Source organism: Phragmites australis, chromosome 17 (assembly GCF_958298935.1).
Source record: "Phragmites australis chromosome 17, lpPhrAust1.1, whole genome shotgun sequence".
Lineage (NCBI taxonomy): Eukaryota > Viridiplantae > Streptophyta > Magnoliopsida > Poales > Poaceae > Phragmites > Phragmites australis.
Window position 1 is genome coordinate 28860333 of NC_084937.1, and position 24131 is coordinate 28884463.

At 42.1% G+C, this 24131-nt stretch overlaps 2 protein-coding genes, 1 non-coding gene and 1 pseudogene across 4 annotated transcripts; 2 read left to right on the forward strand and 2 right to left on the reverse strand.

The window, feature by feature from the left end:
- The first annotated feature begins 6300 nt into the window (after positions 1-6300).
- On the forward strand, positions 6301-8741 carry LOC133897509 (organic cation/carnitine transporter 7-like; annotated as a pseudogene).
- Positions 8742-10392: 1651 nt separating this feature from the next.
- On the reverse strand, positions 10393-10465 carry TRNAE-CUC (transfer RNA glutamic acid (anticodon CUC)). Its single transcript has one exon. It is a non-coding gene; the product is annotated as a tRNA-Glu (tRNA).
- A 127-nt stretch (positions 10466-10592) lies between these two features.
- On the forward strand, positions 10593-14974 carry LOC133897406 (protein STRUBBELIG-RECEPTOR FAMILY 5-like). Its single transcript, XM_062338136.1, has 16 exons — positions 10593-10869; positions 10967-11111; positions 11224-11295; positions 11377-11442; positions 11531-11602; positions 11716-11787; positions 11931-12002; positions 12102-12167; positions 12434-12499; positions 12577-12839; positions 13013-13284; positions 13594-13859; positions 13967-14087; positions 14169-14305; positions 14435-14591; positions 14720-14974. The coding sequence occupies exons 1-16, from the start codon at positions 10761-10763 to the stop codon at positions 14852-14854; spliced, it is 2091 nt and encodes a 696-aa protein (XP_062194120.1). The 5' UTR covers positions 10593-10760; the 3' UTR covers positions 14855-14974.
- Positions 14975-15439: 465 nt separating this feature from the next.
- LOC133897887 (TORTIFOLIA1-like protein 2) lies at positions 15440-21295 on the reverse strand. 2 transcript variants are annotated; one of them, XM_062338711.1, is made up of 8 exons: positions 21182-21295; positions 19680-20455; positions 18933-19127; positions 18601-18703; positions 17273-17916; positions 16115-16822; positions 15836-16017; positions 15440-15733 (listed from the first exon to the last, which is right to left on the reverse strand). In XM_062338711.1, exons 2-8 carry the CDS (start codon positions 20301-20303, stop codon positions 15676-15678), a joined length of 2514 nt encoding a protein of 837 aa, XP_062194695.1. In that variant the 5' UTR covers positions 20304-20455; positions 21182-21295; the 3' UTR covers positions 15440-15675. The 2 variants fall into 2 exon arrangements, with proteins under 2 accessions (XP_062194695.1, XP_062194694.1); XM_062338710.1 differs by lacking the exon at positions 21182-21295 and adding an exon at positions 21028-21171.
- Between the last annotated feature and the right edge of the window lie 2836 nt (positions 21296-24131).

The following is a 24131-nucleotide window of genomic DNA, read 5'->3' on the forward strand; positions in this document are numbered from 1 at the left end:
TCTCTTGAGACAAATCTGAACCTTCTGTCAGTAGGCAAAAAGCTGCCCCTTTGGTTGGACTAGTGCGAAGAATGGCACCACCATTTGCACAGCTGATTGGAAATTCTCGGTTAACTAGTAAGCTAATTCCCTACTAGGTACAATTTAGATGCGCATGGTTGTTCTCCTTATGTGCCTAATTTAATTCTTTTCCCCAAACCGAGTGGTTATGTAAGGATACTAAAGGTTTTTTCTTTTACTGTTGGTAGATAGATATTCAAATTGTTAGTTTGATATGCAATCAGGGCCTCTAACAATGTGAATATCAGATGGTACGAAGAACCACTACGCTCCCCTCGGCACCTCCTTGTGGGGTGACACGAGAGGCGAAACACACCGCCGTCAAACCTCCCCGTCGCCCGATCCTTGCTGGCCACCGCCGCCAATTTACCCTCTTGTTATGTTCTAAATAGGGTTCCAACAAAGAATAAATAGAAAACCCCATATGAAAAATAGAAAAGGAGAAAATCATCACTTTCTTACTTGCGTACGTGGGGGTGTTTGGCAAAAGTAAATGTGCCAATCACTAAGAGATGCAAACTTGGACCTAAGACAGTGGATTATGTATTTCTAGGTTATGCTCATCGGAGCACTGTTTATAGGTTTTTAGTAGTTAAATCTAATATATCCGACGTGCTTGTCAATATAATTATTGAGTCTCAAGATGCAACTGTAGCGAACATGACCCTCTTAGACATGTATGTGATTTTAGTGATTAATAATAATATAGTCAATGAGACTAACATGTTTATCTAGTATACACTTTAGTAGGTCTCATGGATGCAATACATAAAAAAACTACCGAAGCCGGGACAAAGTTTGGTTGAATTGGAAAAAATCCCAAAGAAATTGTTCTTACCAGATGGTCTGGCGCAGAAGGTTTGTACACACCAGAGCAATTTGTCCAGAGACAGTTTTGCCTCACCAGATAGTCCGGTGATAAGTGCAGTGTATGCACCGGAGTATTGTTGATAAAGGGGAGAAAGTTGAAGGCTTCACCGGATAGTCCGACGCTTAGCATGTATACTCGCTGGAGTATTTCTGACAGAGAGTGATGATCACCTCTTCGGATGATCCGGTGTTCAATAAGGAAGAAGCACCAGAGCATTTCCAAAAGAAGGCAAAGGAAGATGACCTCATTGGATGGTCTAGTGACTCAATTGTACTCACCAGAGTATTGCTCTAGAACATTTCCTGCTGAGAAAGTTACATGTGTTGAAGAACGAATATCAACTCGCCGAATGATCCGGTGATCATCAGAGGATCACACCGAAGCAATTCTTGCAGAGAGTTGAAGTGGCTTGGTCAGGCTCAAGCTAACTCACCAGATAGTCCGGTGATGGGGTTGCAGTAACGCTGGAATGTCCAGTGTTCACAGAGGCTTTGAGTAGGTTCCAACGGTTAGTTTATGAGGATGTACTCACCGGATGATCCGGTGTTAGTACTACTGTTGTCACTGGATCATCCGGTGTACACAGTAAAGTTGAGCCATTAGGGCAACGACTAGTATGTGGGTTTAAAGCTATAAATATCCACCCACTTAACCATTTGAAGGTGCTGGAGTACAAAGGAAGCTCATACACACTAGAGAAGAATTCAAACCACCAAAGTGCTTAAGTGATCATCCAAGGCGATTAAGCACACAATTAGTGAGTGATTGTTGCTTATAGGCCTAGAAAGAGTGTTGCTAGGTAATAGCTGCCTAGAGAGTGAATCAAGAAGTGATCCAACCTTATACCAAGAGGTATGTTGGCGCTATGGAGTCATAGTGACTCGCTGACACCTTATTGACCCTCCGACTTAGTGTGGAGCGGCGGCAAGACACATGTATGGAGACATAGAGACCCTTGATTTAGTGGCTCAAGCTCTGAAGTGAAGACGGTGACAAGTGATCATAAGAGAGGCTAGTGGTGAGACCTCACCAAGTAGTTTTTAAGTGTCCTAATTTATCCCTCCCCCTCTTAGAACGCCCACTATCCCTACAGCAACCTTCTTTGAGAACATATTTCCAATGAAGGATTTGCATAGTTTTAGAACCTCTGAGATAATTCTTGAACCCACCACATCAGCTGAATATTTTGAACAAACACTTGAACAAGTTCTTAAGGAGGATGACAATGAAACTCCAAGAAGGAGCAAGAGACAAAGGATAGTTAAATCCTTTGGTAATGATTTTACTATGTACCTTATGGACAATACTCCCAAATTTATTTCAGAAACATATGCATCTCCGGATGCAGACTATTGGAAAGATGCAATCCGTAGCGAAATGGATTCTATACTCGCTAATGGGACTTGGGAGGTCATGGATCGACCATATAGTTGTAAACTTGTGGGATGCAAGTGGATGTTAAAGAAAAAGCTTAGGCCTGATGGTACTATTAAAAAGTATAATGCTCAGCTTGTGGCCAAGGGTTATACCAAAAAAGGCAAATATTTTTTTGATACTTATGCACCTGTCGCTAGATTGACCACTATACGAGTACTACTTTCCTTAGCTGCCTCATATGGTCTTATTATTTATCAAATGGATGTTAAGATAACTTTCCTATTTGGAGAGTTGGATGAGTAAATTTACATGAAACAGCCTGAAAGATTTGTAGCAAAAGGTCAAGAAGGTAAGGTATGTAAGTTGTTGAAATCTTTGTGTGTCCTAAAACAAGCTCCTAAGCAATGACATGAGAAGTTCAATAAAATTTTAACATTTGTAGTCTTTGCAGTGAATGAGGCTGATAAATGTGTTTATTATTGCTATGGTGGGGGTAGGGGAGTTATATTGTGACTATATGTTGATGATATATTGATCTTGGGGACAAATATTGTTATTATTAGTGAGGTCAAGTCTTTCTTATCTCAAAATTTTGATATAAAAGATTCGGGTGAGATTTATGTAATCTTAAACATCAAGTTAGTCAAAGGTGAGGATGGGATTACACTTTTGCAATCTCATTATGTGGAGAAGGTCTTGAGCCGATTTGGTTATATGGACAACATGCCCTCTCCAACATCTTAGGATCCTAGTATGACACTCCGAAAGAATAATGGATTTGCTAGAGATCAACTGAGATACTCTTAGATTATTGGATCACTCATGTACCTAGTTAGTGCAACTAGGTCTGACATCGCATTTGCTGTAAGAAAATTGAGCCAGTTTACGTCTAATCCGGGCGATGATCCTTGGCGAGCGCCTGAGCGAGTTATGCACTATTTGCTAGGTACTATAAATTATGGCCTTCACTATACCGGGTACCTAGTGATTCGAAGTAGATATCCGATGCTGATGAGATTAAAGCCACTAGTGGATATGTATTTACTCTTAGTGGTGGTGATGTATCATGGAGGTCTTATAAATAGGCCATATTAACACAGTCAACCATGGAAGCAGAACTCGCGATATTAGATACTGCCACTGTTGAGGTAGAATGGCTGCGTGAGCTCTTGATGGACTTACCGGTGATTGAAAAACCAATACCAGCTATCATTATAAACTGTGACAATCAAACAATGATTGCTAAAGTAGGTAGTTCTAAGGATAATATGAAGTCTTTAAGACATGTGAAAAGACATTTGAAGTTTGTCAAGAAATTGAGAAACTCTAGAGTGATAGCGTTGGACTATGTCCAGATGGCTAAGAACCTGACAGATCCATGTCGAGGGTAAATCCCTGACAGTGGTTCTGTGGTGTGTTGGTGGGTGAGTGAACGGCATTTCAGGGAGAGAGTGTGTCTATCCGTGCAAATGAAGGATTCTGGGACACTGGGGGTTATATAGGTTTGGGTCTCCCGGAGGATAACAACCCTACGTTCTGGTTCTTTTGTGTGTTATAGTAGATCTCACTTGGTTACAATGGTGTTCTAGAGGATTGCCGGAACTAATCTGCCCTGTCTTTACAACGGGGTCTTCATCCCTTTATATATTAGGGAATGGGAGAACTAACATGTCGGTTCTATACAGATGGCCTCTGCTCATCCTAATATCTATCTCAGGTTATTATTACGGAGTATCAGGCATGTAACTTTGCTCTAACAGCATTGTACGTCATGCAGCCGCGCGCCGTCTTTGCCCAGCCTGTAGAACCTTATCCTGCTGCATTTAATGTGACGGGACGGAACGGTGCACCCTTGCACCATCCCCGTCTGATTGTCTCCGTGCGCCGTCCACGTCCACTTGCCTCTGCGCGCCGTCTTCGTCCACTTGCCTCTGTGCGCCGTCTTCGTCCGATTGCCTCGGTGCGCCGTTCTCGCCCACTTGCCTCTGCACGCTGTCCTCATCCACTTGCCTCTGCGCGCCGTCTTTGTCCACTTGCCTCGGTGCACCGTTCTCGCCCACTTGCCTTTGCTGAATGGCTGATAACATCCCATCCGTCGCGCGGCGCTGCACCGGCCTGTGGAGTCTCATACCGTAGCCTTTAAGGCTACAGGACGGGACACGCCCCCTTCACCACCCATGACCTTATCCATTGGGGCTGGTGTCTGGTGAAGAGGATTGCTTTGGCAAGTGTTCAATCAGGTCCTGCGACTAGGGGGGTTGGTCGTGGGTTTGTGTGAAGATGCGATGAGAGTGGTTGCTGGAGGCTTTGCACCGGTCAGGGTAGCTCATCGACTGACTAGATTTTATAGGAGATGTTCCCCTGACCGTTTGTACCCTTCATGGGTCCGTTTAGTCAGGGTACCCCTTTACTTGGTACACCGACAATCCCTTTACAAAGGGGCTATCAAGGAATGTAATTGTCAGCGCATTGAAGGAGATGGGTATGAGACCCAAGTAAGGGCCTGTTTGTTTCAGTTTTGGATTATGAAAAATAACTTTTGGATTATGGATTGTGAAAAGCTGAATTGTAAAAAGCTGGAGTAAAAGCTGAGGACTGTTTGGCTACCTGGGTTGGATTGCAGCTCACAGAGTAGGTGGGGCCCACTCGGTAGTGTGAGAGAGGGAGAGGGTGTGTGTGGATAAGGCCGGTCGGTGGCTCACAGAGAGGAAGAGAGGCCAGAGGGAGAGAGAGGAGGCCAGAGGGGAGGAAGAGGCCAGTGGAGCTTGCCGGCGGTGGGATGGCAGCACGGGGTAGAGCGAGTGAGGGAGGCGACGGTGGGGGAGGCCGGAGTGGTGTAGCTGGAGTGCGAAGGGGGGAGGGCGGTGCTCCAGGCGACGTCGACTGGCGGTGACAAGGCTGCATAGGAACGGCGGCGACGCGGAGGCTACACAGGCGTGGAGCAATGGGGAGGAGCAGCGCAGTGGCGTGGGCGACGATGACGGTGATAGCGGGCCGACAGGGAGGCAGTGGTGTCGAAAGAGCTGCGAGACGGAGGTAGCGTAGCTCGATGGGCAGTGGCAGGTGGGTAAATTTGAGCCACAATCTATGAAGAAGCAGGGGGGATCCGGATTGTTGGATTCTAGCAATCCAACAATCGGATTGTTAGAATCTGAGACTAGAAGTGGTCCGTTTGTTCCAGCTTGGGATTGTAGAAGCTCGAATCCACAATCCCAAGCAAAAACAAACAAGGCCTAAAGTTATATCATAGTGCTTACCCACCCTATGTGATCGGAGATCCTGTGAATTAGGATTGGAGAAAACAAGCTATGAGATAACTGAAGGAGAGTACATATTTTATATCAGTAAGCAGGAGAGGGCGAAGAGGCATGCGGGTGGTAGGCAGGGATGAAGGCAGAAAGAAGAAAGAAGAAAGAAGAAGAGCCGTCCGGTCTAGATCAGATGGTCCACATCGTCGACTGAAATCCAACTTGAATTTCAGTCAATTAAAAATTAGCAGCGCCCCGCGTTGCTGGGCTTTTTTTACAGAAAACTCCCTAGAACAGGGTATTTGCAGTTTATCATGATTAATATAATCGCGATCCTGAGTTTTTGTAAAATAGCCCCTCTTTGGCGGCTACCATCCCTCCGTGCTCGTATCGGGGATGGGGATTCCTTGGAACATTGATCGAGTTGGACTGAGGAGGTTCGTGTCCATCGAGTTTCTTTGGGCTATGTTTCACATCGCGTCACCGACTCCGATACGGAATCCCAAACGACACCCCGCCGTGTTTGTAGGTAACAAGACATGGCCGAGTCAGAGGGATGATAGCCGCCAAAGAGGGGCTATTTTAGAAAAACTTAGACAAATACAAATACTCTGTTTTAGGGTTCTTTTTTTGCTAAATACAGCCTGGCAACGCGCTGCCATTGGATCACGATTGTGCGGTCTGGATAGGTCAATCGAGGAGCTGCGACCAGTCGTGGCCATGATCAGCCATAAAGAAGGCAGGTTCTTCCTTACTTCTTTTTTACATTGGCTACTGGGATTTACTTACGAATGTTCTAACCTTAACAAAATCCAATCTTTTCAATCATAATGGAGGATTGCACACTTTCACATGTGAATAGGAAAGCTACGCATTGATTGTTGATTTAAATTATTTTGGAGCAATCTTAATTATTATTATTATGGACATGACAATATAACTCTTAACTTGTTAGGGTTTGGTTTTATCATTTTAGAAATTGGGGAAATAAATTAGGTAAATTATATTTTAATCAGCTATTTTCTTCTTAGGTTCTGAAAATCTTTATTGATATGAAAGATATAGCATGAGATTACTCTGTGGTATTTTACTGTTTCACATTGAAGCCTTTGGATTTAGTGCTAGTCATTAAATACTCGCTTTGTTCCCCGTCTCGTATGATTCTAAAGGATCCTTCAGTTTATGCAGTGACAAAATGTCAAAATCCCATTTACATCATGTAAGTATTTTTTTGCTAATTGTAGCCCCTTTGTACAGAACCAGGGTTGGGTTCAACTTCACAGCCCTCGTAACTGGTGGGGCTGGTCTTCTCAGCGCCTTTGCTCCAAATTACTTATCTTTGATTGTACTGTGATTTATGGTCGGTATTGGACTGGACAGTGGGCCAGTTCTGGGTTCTTGGTTTCTAGAGTTCATCCCTTCTCCTAGCCGAGGAACTTGGATGGTTATGTTCTCAGCATTTTGGACCATTAGCACAATAATGGAAGCTTCACTTGCATGGGTAATTTTATATATTTAGCAAAAGTTATATCAATGTTACCAAGCTGATTTATGTACCGACTGTTTGAGAGATTTTTAGTTGGGTAAGCAGAAAGTAACAACAGATTATTCTGAAATATTGGTGGTATGTATAAGACCTCTACAGTGGATATCACACTCTAGTTTCTAACATAGTATTTGCACAGTGCGGATGTTTTTCTGCTGTCCTGCCTGTCCTTTGTTATTGCACTTATAACTCAAGATTAGGATATACCATTGAATCCTATGTGTCAGGGTGCAGTGCTCCTCCATCAGATGGGCCCTAATGGGCTGGACTTTTTTTTTTCAATAATTCTAGCAAGTTTAGACAGCACATGGGTCTTCTCATATCATTTTGTGAAGTATTATAAATTAATTAATCAGGTCTTGATGGTGTGGTCCTTCACTTGTGCATAGTATTAATGAAGTGATCATGGGTAGCCACGTAATCTATATGTTGTATATAATCCAATGGAGCCGTGTTGGCATAAGTGGTCAAATGACACACATGTTCATTGTAATCCGTAGCTATTTCTGAAATATCCATGTAAATTTTCTAGTTACTCATCTGTTTAATTTTCAGGCTGTCATGCCAGCTTTTGGCTGGAGGTGGCTGCTGGCACTCTCATCATTACCATCGTTTGCTCTACTACTCTTCTATCCAGTGACACAGGAGTCACCAAAATACCTATGCATCAAGGGTAGAACAACTGATGCGGTTCATGTTTTGGAAACAATGGCGCGAGTAAACCGTGTTACTCTCCCTTCTGGTCGACTTGTCTCTGGCCATCGAATAGAGGAGCTTCGTGAGTTCACATATTTCTCAGAAACCTCACAGTTGTTGTCAACTAGGAAAACTAACCCTATTGAACATGGTAGCAAATCTGAGATTGGAAGCCTCAATGCCATCTTAAAGCTTCTATCTCCAAGCTTAGTTAGATCAAGTCTTCTTCTTTGGACTGTATTCCTTGGCCATGCCTTCTTGTACTATGGTCTTGTTCTGCTAACCTCAGGGAACCATGGAAACAGGATTTGTGGACCGGAGAGAGCAGAAATAACCCAGACAACCCACATAAATGATGAAAATCTCTACAGAAATGTACTTATCAGCAGCTTTGGAGGTACGTGTGTATGGTCAACCAAAAATCTATTCAGAAACCCTGTCTTGGAAATTCTTCACATTTATGCCACATTGATGCAGAGATTCCTGGCCTTCTTCTTTCCGCTGCAATCGTGGACAAGATCGGGCGCAAGCTCTCGATGTCCTCCATGCTTTACATCAGTTGCCTGTGCATAGCTCCCCTCATGTTCCCCAATCAGAAGCTCTGACAACATTCTTCTTGTTCGGTGCACGGGTTTGCATCTCCGCAAGCTTCACTGTCCTGCACATCTACGCCCCTGAGGTTTGGTCACTCCAATAGTCTCAACTTTCCCCTGGAAACAAGCGGCCGGAAACTGAGCGACCACATCGCCGCATAGAGCTGATGAATTTTTGTGACTTGCGAGGGATATGCAATACAGAATCAAGGCCCCAGAGGCCATTCATTCTTTTTCCTCCCTTGATAGAGAATAGAAAGAGAAGAAATGAGTAAAGGCAGATTTGAGGCTGTTAACTGATTACACTACTTTCAATAGAGATGTACACACTGATGATTTCAGTTGTGTTCTTTGCTATCTTCAGATAGTAGTAGCAGTACTTTGAGCTTTTAAACGTCTCAAAATTCATCAAAAAATATCTCAAAATTGTAACATGTTTTCTTGTTCGATTTATCTACAAAAATAGAAGATGAAAAAAAGGATTTCCGTTGCCAAGACTCGAACATGCTTTCTTGTAACTTTGAACTTTTAAACGTCTCAAAATTCATCAAAAAAATATCTCAAACTTGTAACATGTTTTCTTGTTCGATTTATCTACAAAAAAAGAAGATGGGAAAAAGGATTTCCGTTGCCAAGACTCTTGAACATGCTTTCTTGTAACTTTGAGCTTTTAAACGTCTCAGAATTCATCAAAAATATATCTCAAAATTGTAACATGTTTTCTTGTTCGATTTATCTTAAAAAATAGAAGATGAGAAAAAGGATTTCCGTTGCCAAGACTCGAACATGCTTTCTTGTAACTTTGAGCTTTTAAACATCTCAAAATTGTAACATGTTTTCTTGTTCGATTTATCTACAAAAATAGAAGATGAGAAAAAGGATTTCCGTTGCCAAGACTCGAACATGCTTTCTTGTAACTTTGAGCTTTTAAACGTCTCAGAATTCATCAAAAATATATCTCAAAATTGTAACATGTTTTCTTGTTCGATTTATCTTAAAAAATAGAAGATGAGAAAAAGGATTTCCATTGCCAAGACTCGAACATGCTTTCTTGTAACTTTGAGCTTTTAAACATCTCAAAATTGTAACATGTTTTCTTGTTCGATTTATCTACAAAAATAGAAGATGAGAAAAAGGATTTCCGTTGCCAAGACTCGAACATGCTTTCTTGTAACTTTGAGCTTTTAAACGTCTCAGAATTCATCAAAAAATATCTCAAAATTAACATGTTTTCTTGTTCGATTTATCTAAAAAAAGACGAAGATGAAAAAAAGGATTTCCATTGCCGGGACTCGAACATGCTTTCTTGTAACTTTGAGCTTTTAAACTTCTCAAAATTCATTAAAAAATATCTCAAAATTGTAACATGTTTTCTTGTTCAATTTATCTACAAAAATAGACGAAGATGAAAAAAAAAGAATTTCCGTTGCCGGGACTCGAACCCGGAAGGAAATTACCCACACAACAAAGAGTGGAGTCGTTGTCGTGAACAAGATTCTTCCCACCCTTGGAAGTAGGCTGGCAGAAAGAAATAGCTTTTCTCTCATCGCCATTTATGGTTATGGCCTGGTCTGGGGATTGACCCTACGGCCATGGCTATTGCGCTTATCAATTCAAAAATGCAAAGATTTTTATTCTTTGCATATATTCAATTCTAAGAGCTTCTAGGGCATAGAATGTAGCACCCTCTTTTCTTCCTTCAAAGCAAGCTTCAATCTTTCATGACCGATTTCAAGTAGCTAGTATCCTACTTAATTCATTCTTCTCCTTGCCGGGATGTAATTCAAAAAATATCTCAAAATTAACATGTTTTCTTGTTCGATTTATCTACAAAAGACGAAGATGAAAAAAAGATTTCCATTGCCGGGACTCGAACATGCTTTCTTGTAACTTTGAGCTTTTCAACGTCTCAAAATTCATCAAAAAGTATCTCAAAATTGTAACATATTTTCTTGTTCGATTTATCTACAAAAATAGACGAAGATGAAAAAAAAAAAGAATTTCCGTTGCCGGGACTCGAACCCGGGTCTCTCGGGTGAGAGCCGAGTATCCTAACCAGCTAGACTACAACGGAGTCTGCTCAGCCTTTGGAGAATTTTCATTTTGTTATAATTCGTCGACGCGTGGTGCCTTCGAAAGCAACGGCCTCCCGCTACTCTCGCCGCTCCAATGGCCGCACCCGCGTCCTGACCCTCCCCCCCATTTCTGTTCCCATCTCTTCCTCCTCCGTCACCTAATTTTGGAAAAGCCATTCCTTCCCACCAGGCCACCACCAGCCCATGAGAAAGAGGAGGAGATCAGGTGACGCGCGTGGGGGTCTCCTCCTGCATGCTCTCAGCTGAGACGCGCCGTGCTCTCCTTCGCGCGCAATGGCTCGTCGATGTCGCCCCCTTCCAGCGCCGCCGCCGCCACTCGTCGGCTTCGTCCTCCTCCTCTCTGTGGTGGCGGCCGTGGTGGCCAAGACCGACCAGCCTGACGGTGAGGGTTGAGGGTTGGCAAGTTCTTGTTCACTCTGTGAATGCATCGTTCTTGATTCTGAGCATTGTGCACTCACTCTTTTGGTTTTTTATTTCAGTTTCTGCACTCAATGTGATGTTCAATAGTATGAACAAACCATCTTCTAAGTTGTCTGGTTGGAAAGAAAGCGGCGGCGATCCGTGCGGCGGCGACGACGACGAGTGGAAGGGAATAGAATGCAGCGGCTCATCTGTCACAGAAATGCACGTGATTGGCTCCAATATTTGCCTAAAGAAACAACATCTTGTTCCAAAGAACTTTTTTTGTAGCTAGATATTTACTTCAGTTTGTTTCTAATCATGTTGCTTAGTGCAGTAACTTGTCGGGGCTTGGACTAAGTGGCACGCTAGGCTATCAGCTATCAAGCTTGAAATCAGTAACAAAATTGTGAGTTGCCCCTGTGATTTCCTTCATTGATCATCGTAGTTATGCAACTTAGTTGAATTTTCCTTCTTTTACGTAGTACAGTGATGTGAGTAAGAACAATCTCAACGGCGAGATTCCGTACCAGCTTCCACCAAACGTGGTTCAACTGTGAGCTTCCGGTTTTCTCGTCAATTTATTGTTTTCATGGGGTCATGGCTAATCCAAGGCATTCTCTTCTGATATTTTTGTGGTGCAGAAATCTTTACGGGAATTCTTTTACTGGTGGAGTTCCTTATTCGATATCTCAGATGGATGATCTGGAAACACTGTAAGAATTTCAATTCACATTGTGCAGTGTCTAATTGTTTGCTTTCTTCTCCCTTCACACAATCATGATTTTTTTTCATTAATCACCGGAATTCCTATTTGATTGAATCACAGAAATCTTGGTAAGAATCACTTAAGCGGGCAGTTGACAGATATGTTTTCACAGCTTCCGAAGCTATCAACACTGTAAGTTAAGCAGCAATATATGTGATTACAGATGTATGTGATTGTTTAATGGAAAGTAACCATAACAGCAATTATCTGATAGTAAAGCATAATTTTATCCCAGTTTTGTTGGCCTGCATGACTAACCTCAGCTGTGCCATCAGGGATCTGTCATCAAACCGCTTCTCAGGTAGCCTGCCCCAGAGTTTTCAGCACCTCAGAAACCTCAAGACACTGTAAGGACTTAGGAAACTGAATTTATGCAGTGTAGTGGTTCATGAAAACACTCTTTCAGATCTAGAAATGACTGCCATTCTTTTCAAAAATATGTCCAGGAATTTGGAGAGCAATCAATTCAGTGGTCATATAGATGTTCTGTCCAAACTTCCTCTCGAGGATCTGTAAGTATTACCTCAAAGTAAATACTGCATCAAAACCAATTTTGTTATCATGATTCAAAATGTATGTATCTCGGTACCTCAGCAGGGCATTACAAAAGAAATAATTTTGACAAATATAAAGCTTTTAATTGTCATGCTGATTTAGGCATGTAATGGAAACTCTTACTTTTTATAGCCTATTTACTATACACAGATATTGGAAATATAGACTATAGAGTTACCATTCTGAGAACTAAGCTACAATGGTTTTCCCCTTTGTGCTCAAGGAATCTGCAGAACAACAAGTTTACTGGGTGGATCCCAAGTAAACTAAAAGACATTAACAGTCTACAGTAAGTAGTAATTTCAGTCAACATAATCCTTTTAATTGCACTTGATGAATTCTAACAGTCCTTAACACAATCTGAAGGATTGGAGGGAACCCTTGGTCGTCTGGGTCAGCTCCTCCTGGTATGGAGAAGGGCTCTTCAGTGGGAAGCTCTTCCGGTGGAGGGAATGACAGTCGGATAAACGGTTTCGCTATCGGAGCAATGGTGATAGCTGTGCTTCTTGCAGCTTTGATTCTCTTGTCTGTGTTGAAGAGGAACCATTCATCTCCTGTCTCATCCCATTACTATATGGACGAGTCAGGTCACAACCGATCGTTTACCCCGCTAGTTGATGACTGCAGAGGTACTTATGCGCACTATATTTTCTCGAGTCAAAGAAAACTATGCACTTCTGCATCAGTCATTAAATTGTGATGTGTCAAGGAATGCCTCCTTCCCTGATGCTTTCTGTGGTATTTCAGGGATGAGCACATTTTAGACTTCTAATAAGAGTTCGTCTTGCTTTTTATTATATAGGCGGTAAGGAATCTTCAGCGATCGACATGAAGTCACTGGAGCAATCTTCATCAATAGGCAGGAGGACACCATCTGCAGTGCCTCGCAAGTCGATCAGTGACAATGAGTTTGAGAACAAGCTAAACTATTCGAGGCGGAGCACGGATCCGATCAGCCTCATGACTTATGCATCATCAGACCTGGAAGCAGCCACTGGCAACTTCCACAGTAGCAGGCTACTAGGTCAAAGGACAATCGGTCGTGTTTACAAGGCAAAATATGCCGATGGGCGGGTAGGCTCTTACGGTTGCCTTCTTAAACCCATGCCAAAGGAACTTGTTTGCAATTCAACTCTAGTATTCATCTATGTCCGAAATTTAAAGTTTCATATACAATATCTTGTCCAGTAGGCATCTAAAGATGTTCTTGACAGTTTTTCGGAACACTGCTAGTAGCATATGGTTGAATTGAACTTGACTATCACTCTTACCAAGAGGTCTCTAAGGGGATTGTTTGAAGATATGATATAGAGTTGGCACTTGAAATTGATCATACGCCCTGCATTCCTGGTGTCCTCATCGTCTGTCATGGATTTTTTTCAGGTGCTGGCCGTTAAGAAGTTTGATCCATTGAGTTTCTCAGGAAGCAGCGACTTCATGGATGTCGTGAATGGCATTTCCAAGCTGCGCCATGCAAACATCGCTGAGCTTGTTGGTTACTGCTCAGAGCCCGGGCACTACATGCTGGTCCATGGCTACCACATGAATGGGTCCCTTTATGAGTTCCTTCACTTGTCGGACGACTACAGCAAGCCGTTAACCTGGGACACCCGGGTTCGGATCGCTCTCGGTACAGCTTGTGCTCTGGAGTAAGTTGGAAAGTAACATTTAAGCCTAGATCCACAATCACAGAGGGGTACGAACGATGATCTGAGTTCATAAGAAAGATGCTAAGATTTCTTTCTTTTTGATTCAGGTACCTACATGAAGTCTGCTCACCTTCAGTGATCCACAAGAACATAAAGGCGTCTAAGGTGCTGCTTGATGCTGATCTCAACGCTCACCTCTCCGACTGCGGCCTTGCATACTTCTATGAGGTTTGCAGAATGTCTCCTCTGACATTTTATTTGATGAACAAAGTGGGACTGTAAAGGCAATGTGATCTCAACTCTCTACAGGATACAAGTGAGAGCCTGGGACCAGGGTATAATCCTCCAGAGTGCACAAGGACATCAGGTTACGTGATGAAGAGCGATGTCTACTGCTTCGGTGTAGTCATGCTTCAGCTATTGACCGGTCGGAAGCCTTACGATAGGTAGGTAATTGAAGAGAAAAGACTTGGACTGCGCATTTTGTGATTCCAAAACATGAAAAGCCTGCCTGTAGGACATTGTGATCAAGAGCATGACTGCAATTGATGTTTTGATGTCCTTTGTGACCCCAGCTCCAGGCCTAGGATGGAGCAGTCCTTGGTCAAGTTTGTGACTCCACAGCTACATGACATCGACGCCTTGGGAGCACTGGCAGATCCAGCTCTGCGCGGCCTGTACCCGCCTAAAGCAATATCCCGTTTCGCCGATGTTCTCGCTCGCTGTGTTCAGGTGAACTCCTGGTTCGATTATCGTCGTCCAGCGATGAATTCTTTCATCTACAATGCTCGAGACCATGAATCACTTCGAAATGAGCTTAAGTCTGAAACTCTGAACTTTGCTTCCTGGTGGCGTTGCAGTCCGACCCGGAATTCCGGCCGTCCATGTCGGAGGTGGTGCAGTCGCTCCTCCAGTGTGTCCAGCGCGCCACCAGCAACAAGAGGATAGGCGGCCACCGCAGCGTCTCGCAGCGGAGCGACGACTCTGATTGGTGACGCCTCTGCTTCTGATTGCCCTGTTGCTGAAACTCTGAAACAACTCTAGCTCGAGTCATGCCGTTGTACAAACAAAAAGGCTTTACTACACAATTTTGATTGCTCCAACAGTATAATATGGCAATAAACTCGACCTACGGGGAAAGACAAATTATAGCATTACTTTTAAAGGTCGAGAAAATACACCGAAGACGAGCCACCAGAGGTATCACTGAAAACAACTTCACGGCCACCCGAGACCACACTGAAACAACACACAACAAGACGTCTTTTTTTTTGTGAGAACCAGAATTTGAACTCTAGTTGATACCATCACAACCGGATAACTTACCACTGTGCTATCAGCACATTCTCAATGTGGCAATAAACAAGTTGGTCCATTTAGGGAAGGTAAAAGGATAGCGCGTGTTCTACTTCTTGTAGTGAGTAGTGATATGGTAATTGTACTGAATTCCTCTGCCCCTTGTTTTTACTGTTTATATGGAAAGCACACAAATCTGATGCTGTGGACAGAAAGTGAAATGCTGGTACCAGTGTTTCGGCAACATTTGCACGACCTTGTTAACAAGCATTGTTGATCAAGCATAGACTCAAGCTCATTGGCTATTACATGCCAAACATCAAATTCCATATCAACAGTACACTGCTGAAACACACATGTTTTCAACTAGCAAACTATAAATTGGTATGCAAATCTTCTAGTCTTTCAAACACTAATTAAACAGATCATACATTGCCACGAAGGTTGTATGGCTACATGAAAAGAAATTGAGCTCACTAAAACACTGCTTTGCGGCTTGGACATCATTGTGAGAAATATTTCACATCGCAGTGGCCATGATAGTTTCATTCCCTCTGCAGACTCTAGTTGAAATTTTCCTACAAAAGCAGAATGGATGTGTAAGTAATACAATTAATTCAAATTAAGTAGCAGAACTGATGAGGCACTTCTAATCATTGTCAATTGACAATGTTGGTTACCTGCATGGGCCAACCTCAAAAACTTTAGTCAGTTTAAATGCAAGCTGCGCAATAGCGATCCTAATGGCTGGTTCTGTAGATCCACTTGTTGCAGCTTCCTCCAATGCAGAAAGAAACTCCTTTTGTGCTCTCACGGATGCAAAAAGTTGACTTGGCTTATAAATCGTGCTTAAATCTGCTAACTGGGGCAACATATGCAAATCAGAGTTGTAATAAGTAAGTTGCACAAGCTTTCATCAGATTTAGGAATTATTGTAAAACAAATTCTAGTGAACTTACCTGTTGAAGCCAAGGCAGCGCCAAGTCAAAGAACTTTTTATTAAGAAATTGGCCAACAATAACCCTTAAAACTTCATTTGCTGTCTCACATGACAACTTCTCAAGAACTGGTCCAGTTCTATCCATTAGGTCAATCAGATCATCACAATCACCACAGTTCAGGGCTTCTGTGTATGCAGGCTCCATGCCGTCAGCATCTTGAAACTCGCCAGACTGGTTAGAAGCACACAATGCATTTTGCAGTTCAGGTTGCTCACAGGAACTGGTAAATGAAACTGGAAAAATTCCCTTAACCCCTGATGCTCGACTCCTCACTGAGCTTGGAACATATCTTCCCAGGTTACTCTCTGAGCTCAGAGGCCCAGGCTTCCTAACTCTGTTGCGAGCATGGTCTTTTAGAAATTGAGCTCCCTCTTTAGTGCACATGCTTGAGCCCTTAGATGGTAGATCATGCATCCACTTCTTCTCATGTTTCAGATGTGAAATTGGAGGTGGCTTATAGTTAGCATCCACAGATGATCTAGGTGTAGAAGTAGAAAGCCTGGGTGAAGAAGAGGCACTTTGGTTCTTAAAAAACTTGGAACCAGGAAGATGGTACTGACTTTCACTCTGAGTAATTGTATACACAGTTTTGTCGACAGCATTCTCCAAATTATGCACCTTGAAATTTATCACTGACATGTTCTCCACTGAGTTAGACATGAATTCCTACAGTAAACCAGGGGAAAGTAAGCATTTCGGAGAAGATAAGAAATTCACTTCTTTACATTACATACATGGTTTGTTCATATGTAATTGTATACAACCACATCACTTGTTCTATAGGAAGACTCAGCACTTTTTCCTACATGATGCAGTGGTAGAGTAAAGATTGATGTAAATTGACTGGCAAGCAGCGCATAGCTTGCAGAAAGCAGTAAAGGTTACAGACTAACAGGTCAGGGGGGGCTGTTCAACAAAATCATAAATAATCAAGAAGCTTAATATAATATTGTAGGCTAGTACAAATAGGTAAAGTGTACAGTACCGATTAATTTTCAAAGGATATTATATAGTGTTACCACAACAATCAAATATATAAACTTATTCCAAATCAGGTAAATATAGACATGAGTTAAATCAACAAGATCTTTCACAAACTCAAAACATGATAGTTACCTGCAATAAATCAAACATGTTTGCTTGCCTCCTTTCCATTTCTTGAAGTTGCTTCCTAATAAGGGTTAATTCATTCATGGCATTCATACAACAACTATGTGTGCCATGTGCATTGACATCTGTTACTGTTGAATCTATGCTCTTACTCTCTCGATCCCTTGGGTGTCGCTCATTAACTTGTGTGGAAGCACAATCTTCAGTGCATTCCTGGGTAGTGGTGACATGCTTGGTCTCACAATTCCTGCTGGCTACTTCTGACACAGAAGAGCATTCTTGTTTATCGTCCATGATGTCATAGTCAAACTTACTGTCTTCATCAACTATTTCATATGCATTTCTCTTTGCATCTTTTAGGGTGCAGACTTTACCGGACCCCTTTTCATCAATATCAACCAGTGGCGTCACATTCTGCTTAGGAGCTGATACCTCAACATGCCAACCACCAGTCTTCATGCGTTGCTGATTTGCAGCATTGTTTAGGGCTATTTTGTTGATAGACAAAGGAGATCTTCTCATTACTGAATTGACAGAACTACCACTGATAACAGATACAGAAGGCCCATGATCCATTCTCCTAAAAGAAGTATCTCTTGATGCACCATCATGTATACTTCTGACATCATGATGGTCACCAAAGAAGTTCTCTGTGAGAAGAAATCAATAGACACTATAAAATAAGCTGATTATGGGGCAGCAGTTAATGATGGCTGAAAGCTAGAAGTAATGCAGAGGACATGTGAAAAAATAATTGCAGTAGGCTCTTCGTTAGCTAGCAGCATCACACTTTTGTCGCAAATCATAAGAAGGCATTAACATGGTATTACGGTATTCATGAATGAGTATTAAGCTCGAGAAAAACGTCAATAAGAGATCTCTGCAAACAAAAGATCAACATCCAATAGGTTGTGCACAATCAGTCATGATCCTAGGACAAATCTAAGCAGAACAATAGCCTTGGCATGCCACGACCTGCAGTATTTTCTAGTTATTTGTTTCTTGTTGAATATTTAAGAGTTAATATGCATGATCCTGCAAAAGTTGACAAATAAAGAGAGAGGTACTTATATATAGCATCATCATGTGAATTCTGATTAACCCATTTACTTTGTCAAATAAAACAAATTTCTTATTGAGGTGAATAGAAGAAATAAGATATATGTATGCAAACTTTTGATATAAAAGAAGATAAGGATTGAACATAAAAGGACAAGAAAACAGCAACTAGCAACGCATACTCGCTTCGGAAAGAACAAAGAAGTGTTGTAAGTTGTAACTCTTTCGCTCAATATCAGGCTATTAAATTTAGACTGAAGGAACATATTTTGTACCTTTTGTGGATGATCCAGCTTCCGATGGTTCAGGAGTATGAGACCCTGGAATAGCTTTCCACAACTGAATGGCATGGTTAATTGCATCACGCACTGGTTTTACCTATCATAGTAGGCATGAAATTGGTCAGTGTGTTCGGTCATTCAGAGTTAGTGTGTGGCGCGTATGTTCACTTAGAGAGGGAAGGGTGCGTGTGTTAATGTGTTTTTCCTTTCGTTTGGTTCGTTTATTGTACTGGTTACACTTTTTTCTCACTTAATATAATGATACGCAATCCTCCTGCGCGTTCGAGAAAAAAATGCTACGGCGTCAATTCCACAGGTACACTGACCTTGTCAAATTTACAACGCTCAAGGGAGCGAAGGCAGGAAGTTCTGAAAGAGGCAACCAAATATCCAGAATTGACTGCAATACTAGAAAGAGCTTGAGAGGCAGCCTTCCTGGTAGTCCAGTCACTACTCTTCAGGGCATCCATAATACTTGTTAGAGCTGATGATAATGCCTGCTCTGTAGAAGCACCTTCAGCCTAAGAAAGGGGACCACAGCAAAATAAGAACAGTAACACAAAAGGTGAGATATTAGTGTAGTTACAAGCTGTAGAACCAAATTGAAGGGGAAGATGATTACTTTACTTCTTGCAATGTTCAGAAATGTTACTAAATTTATAACAGATACAGAGACCAATCAGCCTAGCATTATGAACCATGAAACTAGAAGCAAGGAAGGCATTTGATTTCGTAGGAAGATTGCAGTATTTTCTGTGGCAAACTGACAGAGCAACCATTAAATAAAGAACATAGATTGCTACATAGAAGAATGCTTCTTTTTCATGATACTAATCATTCCATAGCAATTAACAGTCAATGTTAAGCTATTTAATTATCACCTGCATGTACCTGTTTCTGGGGGGAAAACTATAAATGTATATTACAAACTGTAATTCATAAATGAAGAGCTCTCTATGTCAGATGAACAAGCAAGTAATCATGTATAAATGGAGAAAGCACGTGCAACAGTGCTGCTAGCACATGCAGAAGTTTTAATGGAATGGCACTGCTCATACAAACAAGAGCGCAACCTGAACAATGCTTCTTATCAATTCAATCACTGCAGGCTTTGCCATGAAATGGGGGTTCTTGAGCAGTTTAACAACACGAGCAAGCATTTGAGGGAGAACAGATCCAGGGAAGTAATTGCTCTCATCTATAACTTTGGCCAAGCACAATGCTGCCCCAGCCTGAACATATCTGTTCTGTTCACCCAATGATTCAAACAAGGGCCGCACCAATGCAACCATGGCTGCGCCACCATCCCCATAGCTTCTAGCACACATTGCAAGGGTACCACAAGTGTCAACACATGCATCTCTAACAACCGAGTCGGTGTCCTTCAGGCGCTTGACTACACTGGACACCATTTTCGCCATGTGTGGTGCCAATAGGTTCCCATGTAAGCGTGCCAGTGTGCCAATCACCTTGATGCTCTCCTTGCGCAGTGCACTTTTCTGCTCAGCATCCGTGTCAATCACACACGACAAGAAGGGGCCAATCATGTCGGGGGCCACGGTATCCGCCATCTTCTCGAGCTCATCCAATCCTATATGGTAAGTGTCTCTATCGGCAATCTTGTTAAGAGCTTGGACCAGCCTGTGCTTCAGCTCAAACACGGCCTTGCCTTTCGAAGTAACCGCACTGGACTTCATCTTGGCAGTCTAATACTGTTGCAAGATACGGCTCCAAGAACAATTTGGCAGAGAGCTCACAGAAGAAAGCACAAGGAGAGGGACAGTGCCTTCTCCCCCTGGGGAATGGAGGCCGTGTTCCGTGCAGCTTCCCAATCCATTCCTTACCTGATCTGTAGGAACAAAACGCACATGAACTCAAATGAGAGATCAGATACACCTAAGAGATAATAAAGAGAATGACAAATTTGAGCTCCGAAGACTATCAGGTTATCTACATTAAGATCCAATCTGCACTTGTGTAATTGCCGAGGCTTACTTGCCAAAACAGAAATTAACTATTTCACAACCAGGCAAAGAAAATCAAAGAATCATTGCAATTTGAGCAGAGCAAGATAAGCAGGGAGGCAGCAGACACCCGTATCTCACGCTTACACTTGCCGCATTGCACGAACCGGGACATCGGAGACCAATTGGCATTGGCGCCTCTCCGGGGGGGAAATATCACATGAACACGAAAGAAACAGGAAAATGCAAACCTAAATTTGCCACCAACTAACCATTGGGGAGAGAGATTCGAAACCGCCGATCCCACCCCCACCCCCACCCCCACTCCCGCATCTCACCACACCCAGGAAAGAAAAATGGCGCAAAAACTAAATCGCGCGGTGAAACCAACGACGCAGACTTTGATCAAGCAATAGCAAATCCCTTGCACGTCGAGGAGGAACAGCACAGCACGTACAGCGGGAGCAGTGTGGACGCTCGGAGATCTCTCTGCGACTCCCGCAGCCAGCCCGGAAGGGGCAACGCACAAGCTTGCAATGGAAGCCTCGCCTCGCCCCTCCTCTCCGCCTCTCCTCTTCCAGTACTAGTAGAGATTTGAATTCCAAACTTACCTCGCGGTAACCGAGTAAAATGGCCGCAGCTTTTTTACTCTCTCTCTCCTCTTCTCTGTCTTCTCCCGAAGGAGGAGGCGGCTTTTTTTACTCTCTCTCTTCTCCCGGAGGAGGACGAGAGCGCAAACTCCGAGGACTAGTAGTCTTGCTCCTCCGCTGACCTCCCTGTCTCCGAGGCCGGCGGTAGCACCAGGGGAGGGGGACAAGCCTTGCCTAGCTGACACATGGGTCCCGGAGGTATGTGGCCCGCATGTCATGGAGTGGGAACGTGGGGAAGTTAGCTAGCGGAGCGGTGCATGGAGGCGATCGAGGTGGGGGGGCTGCTGCGGCTCTCGCGCTTTGGGGTGCCGGGATTCGAATTTCGTCAAGGCTTCGTCTCCTGACATGTAGGCCATCCAGCAGTGGACCCACAACTCAGTGACAGTTTCCAGCGGGACGCCCTGGTGTTTGAATCTTCTTCCCACTACAAGCGAGGTGTGGGGGGCCCACAGGTAAGAGACACATTTTCGAACTGATCCGGAAGAGGGTAGCTGGGGCTAGATGCCAACGGGCTAGACAAAGGCTGACATGGGGCCATGGCGTCATATCTTGTTCACATGCCGGCCCATCCGACCTCATCCCGAAATTCAAAAGTTTGACTCTAACAACAGCCCAATTTTGGTGTATTTGGTTTTCGGACGAGGAAAAGTTGTATTGTGTAAGTAGTTTCAGAGAAAGTAACTTAAGTAGGATTATATTTATTTAAAAGATAAATATTTTACTGGGTGTATTTGTTTGGATAGTTTAAACTGAGTTTCTGTTTTACTGACTTAATATAAGATCATATGAGTGGATGCTAGAGTTAATATTATGTTTAATTATTTATATAAAAATAATTTTATAATACTGATAAATTAGTCTACCTATATAAACTGATATATAACCTGTATGAATTGAAGTAGTAGATACTAAACATGTTTCTCTAAGATAATATACATCCATCGGATCAAGCTATGGAAGATTTGAACAATCAAACCCATCCTTTACTGCTGAATTCATACAGGTTTGGAATTTGGATGGGTTACTAACTATGATTTGGGTACTAGAGTATTATCTATGATTGAGGTGTTAGCAACAACCAGTTCGCACAGTTTCGGCCATTTGATTGTGTGTCACTATTTCGTCCTAGGAAGTCACAGCATGTTCTCACCATACAGAGTGGGATTGTTTTAGGAATTTTTGAGGTTCGGTTTAAATTCAAACAAGATAATAATAGTCTGTTTGGTAGAGCTCTCAGAGTAGTTTCCTGACTAAAATTAAGAGAACTCTGCTAAACAGTAGTTTTCAGCTTTTAGCTCTCTGAGTAGAATCCGTGGAAGTGATTATCTGAAATGAACTAGAAGTTGAGAGCTGAAAAAAGCAGCTTCCCCTGATTCACTTCCCGTACAAAATCATTTCCTCTATATATTTTATTTTAGAGAATCACTTTCAGTCACAGAATCACTTTCTCCAAAAAATCACTTCCCGCAGAAAATTTAGATCAGGGAGAGCTCTACCAAATAGGTCCTAAGTGTTTAGGTCCATCTCTTCTGTCCAAACAGACTACATGTGCTGATGTGTCAACAGTGGTGACAAAAAAACACGCATGGATTATGCATGTCCATCCTCATGGTATGAGAGTTGTTGCAGCTGCGATAAATACGAGAGATGGTAGAATAAGAAAGTGTTTCTAGTGAGCAAATTTCCTTTTGCAAAGACAGCTAAAATTCTCGTCATCTGTTATAAATATCGGTTTTGCTATTTATTTGTTGACAAAATTCTTGCTTCCAAATATGTCTAATTTGTGACCATCTGATTGGCTTTAGCAGTTACGTGATGTTTGATAATTCTCTGATGGATTTTTTTTGTTATCGGGCTTTGATATGCATCCGCAACCTATTGATAATTCTCTGATGATTTTTTCTATTATCGAGCTTTTTGACATCCTTGATTTATTGAGATCAATACTGATTCATGACATCATGTTACTACAAACATGAAACAACAAATTAAATTCAGTATGTTGTACACATTAAGAATGAAATTAAACTTAATTCATGACATTGCTAAATGAAATGTTATAAGTGAGCGATAAGAATTTGATGTTGATTAGCCATTACATGTAATTTATGTGTTGTATTGACTATCCATGCCTTATTTTGTCTCTCTTTATTTATCTATCTATATATTATATTTTTTATTTCTCCTAATTCTTTCTTTTTCTATCTCTCCTTGTCTCTCTCTCTTACTCTATCACTCTCTCTTTCTGTATTTCTATCTGCTATCTCTTTTTTTTCTATTTCTCTATCTCTAGCTTACTATATCTCTCTATCGTTATGTATTTATATCTCTCCCTCTCTTAATTTCTCTCTCCCATGTTGTATCTATTTCTCTCTCTATCTTTAATCTTTCTCTTTGTATCTCTTTCTCTCTCCATCTCTTTACTTCTTTCTCATTTTATCTCTGTTTCTATCTCTATATCTCTATCTTTATCTTTGTATCTTTTCTCTCCTCTATGTCTCCCTCTTGTATCTTTGTATATATTGTTCTATCTCTGAAATAGGCATGTTTGTATCTCTCTCTGTTGCTTTTTTTTACTTTCTTTTTTACCTGATTAAATTGTTGCAGTAAGTAATTGGAGTCTTATGTTATCCTATTTGCAGTATAAAGAAGCTATTCTGTAAAATAACGATTTCATAATTTTTTCAATAATAATTTTAAATATCTTTTACAACATGATGCTATATTTTAAACCTATGGGTGGGCCGTAATTCTTGTTCTGCTATGTTTTTCTGGGCTCATGGGAGTCCATAGCAATTTTTTTGGCCTTTTTGGCCTATTTTACTTTTGTTTTTTACCCTAGAATGTTGGGAGTCCTTTTGTACATGTTTCTTTAGTTGGGTCTATTTGTAGGTTTTGGGCCTTTTTTCGG

What these genes read in the sequence shown, in the direction of transcription:
- LOC133897406 (XM_062338136.1), top strand. Translation starts at nt 10,761, where the DNA reads ATGGCTCGTCGATGTCGCCCCCTTCCAGCGCCGCCGCCGCCACTCGTC. An exon ending in CCACCAAACGTGGTTCAACT is followed by an intron (nt 11,443 to 11,530) that starts GTGAGCTTCCGG and finishes TTTGTGGTGCAG; the next exon opens with AAATCTTTACGGGAATTCTT. An exon ending in TTCTCGCTCGCTGTGTTCAG is followed by an intron (nt 14,592 to 14,719) that starts GTGAACTCCTGG and finishes GTGGCGTTGCAG; the next exon opens with TCCGACCCGGAATTCCGGCC.
- LOC133897887 (XM_062338711.1), bottom strand. Translation starts at nt 20,303, where the DNA reads ATGAAGTCCAGTGCGGTTACTTCGAAAGGCAAGGCCGTGTTTGAGCTG. An exon ending in TGATAAGAAGCATTGTTCAG is followed by an intron (nt 19,128 to 19,679) that starts GTTGCGCTCTTG and finishes CCCCTTTCTTAG; the next exon opens with GCTGAAGGTGCTTCTACAGA. An exon ending in AGCGTTGTAAATTTGACAAG is followed by an intron (nt 18,704 to 18,932) that starts GTCAGTGTACCT and finishes CTACTATGATAG; the next exon opens with GTAAAACCAGTGCGTGATGC.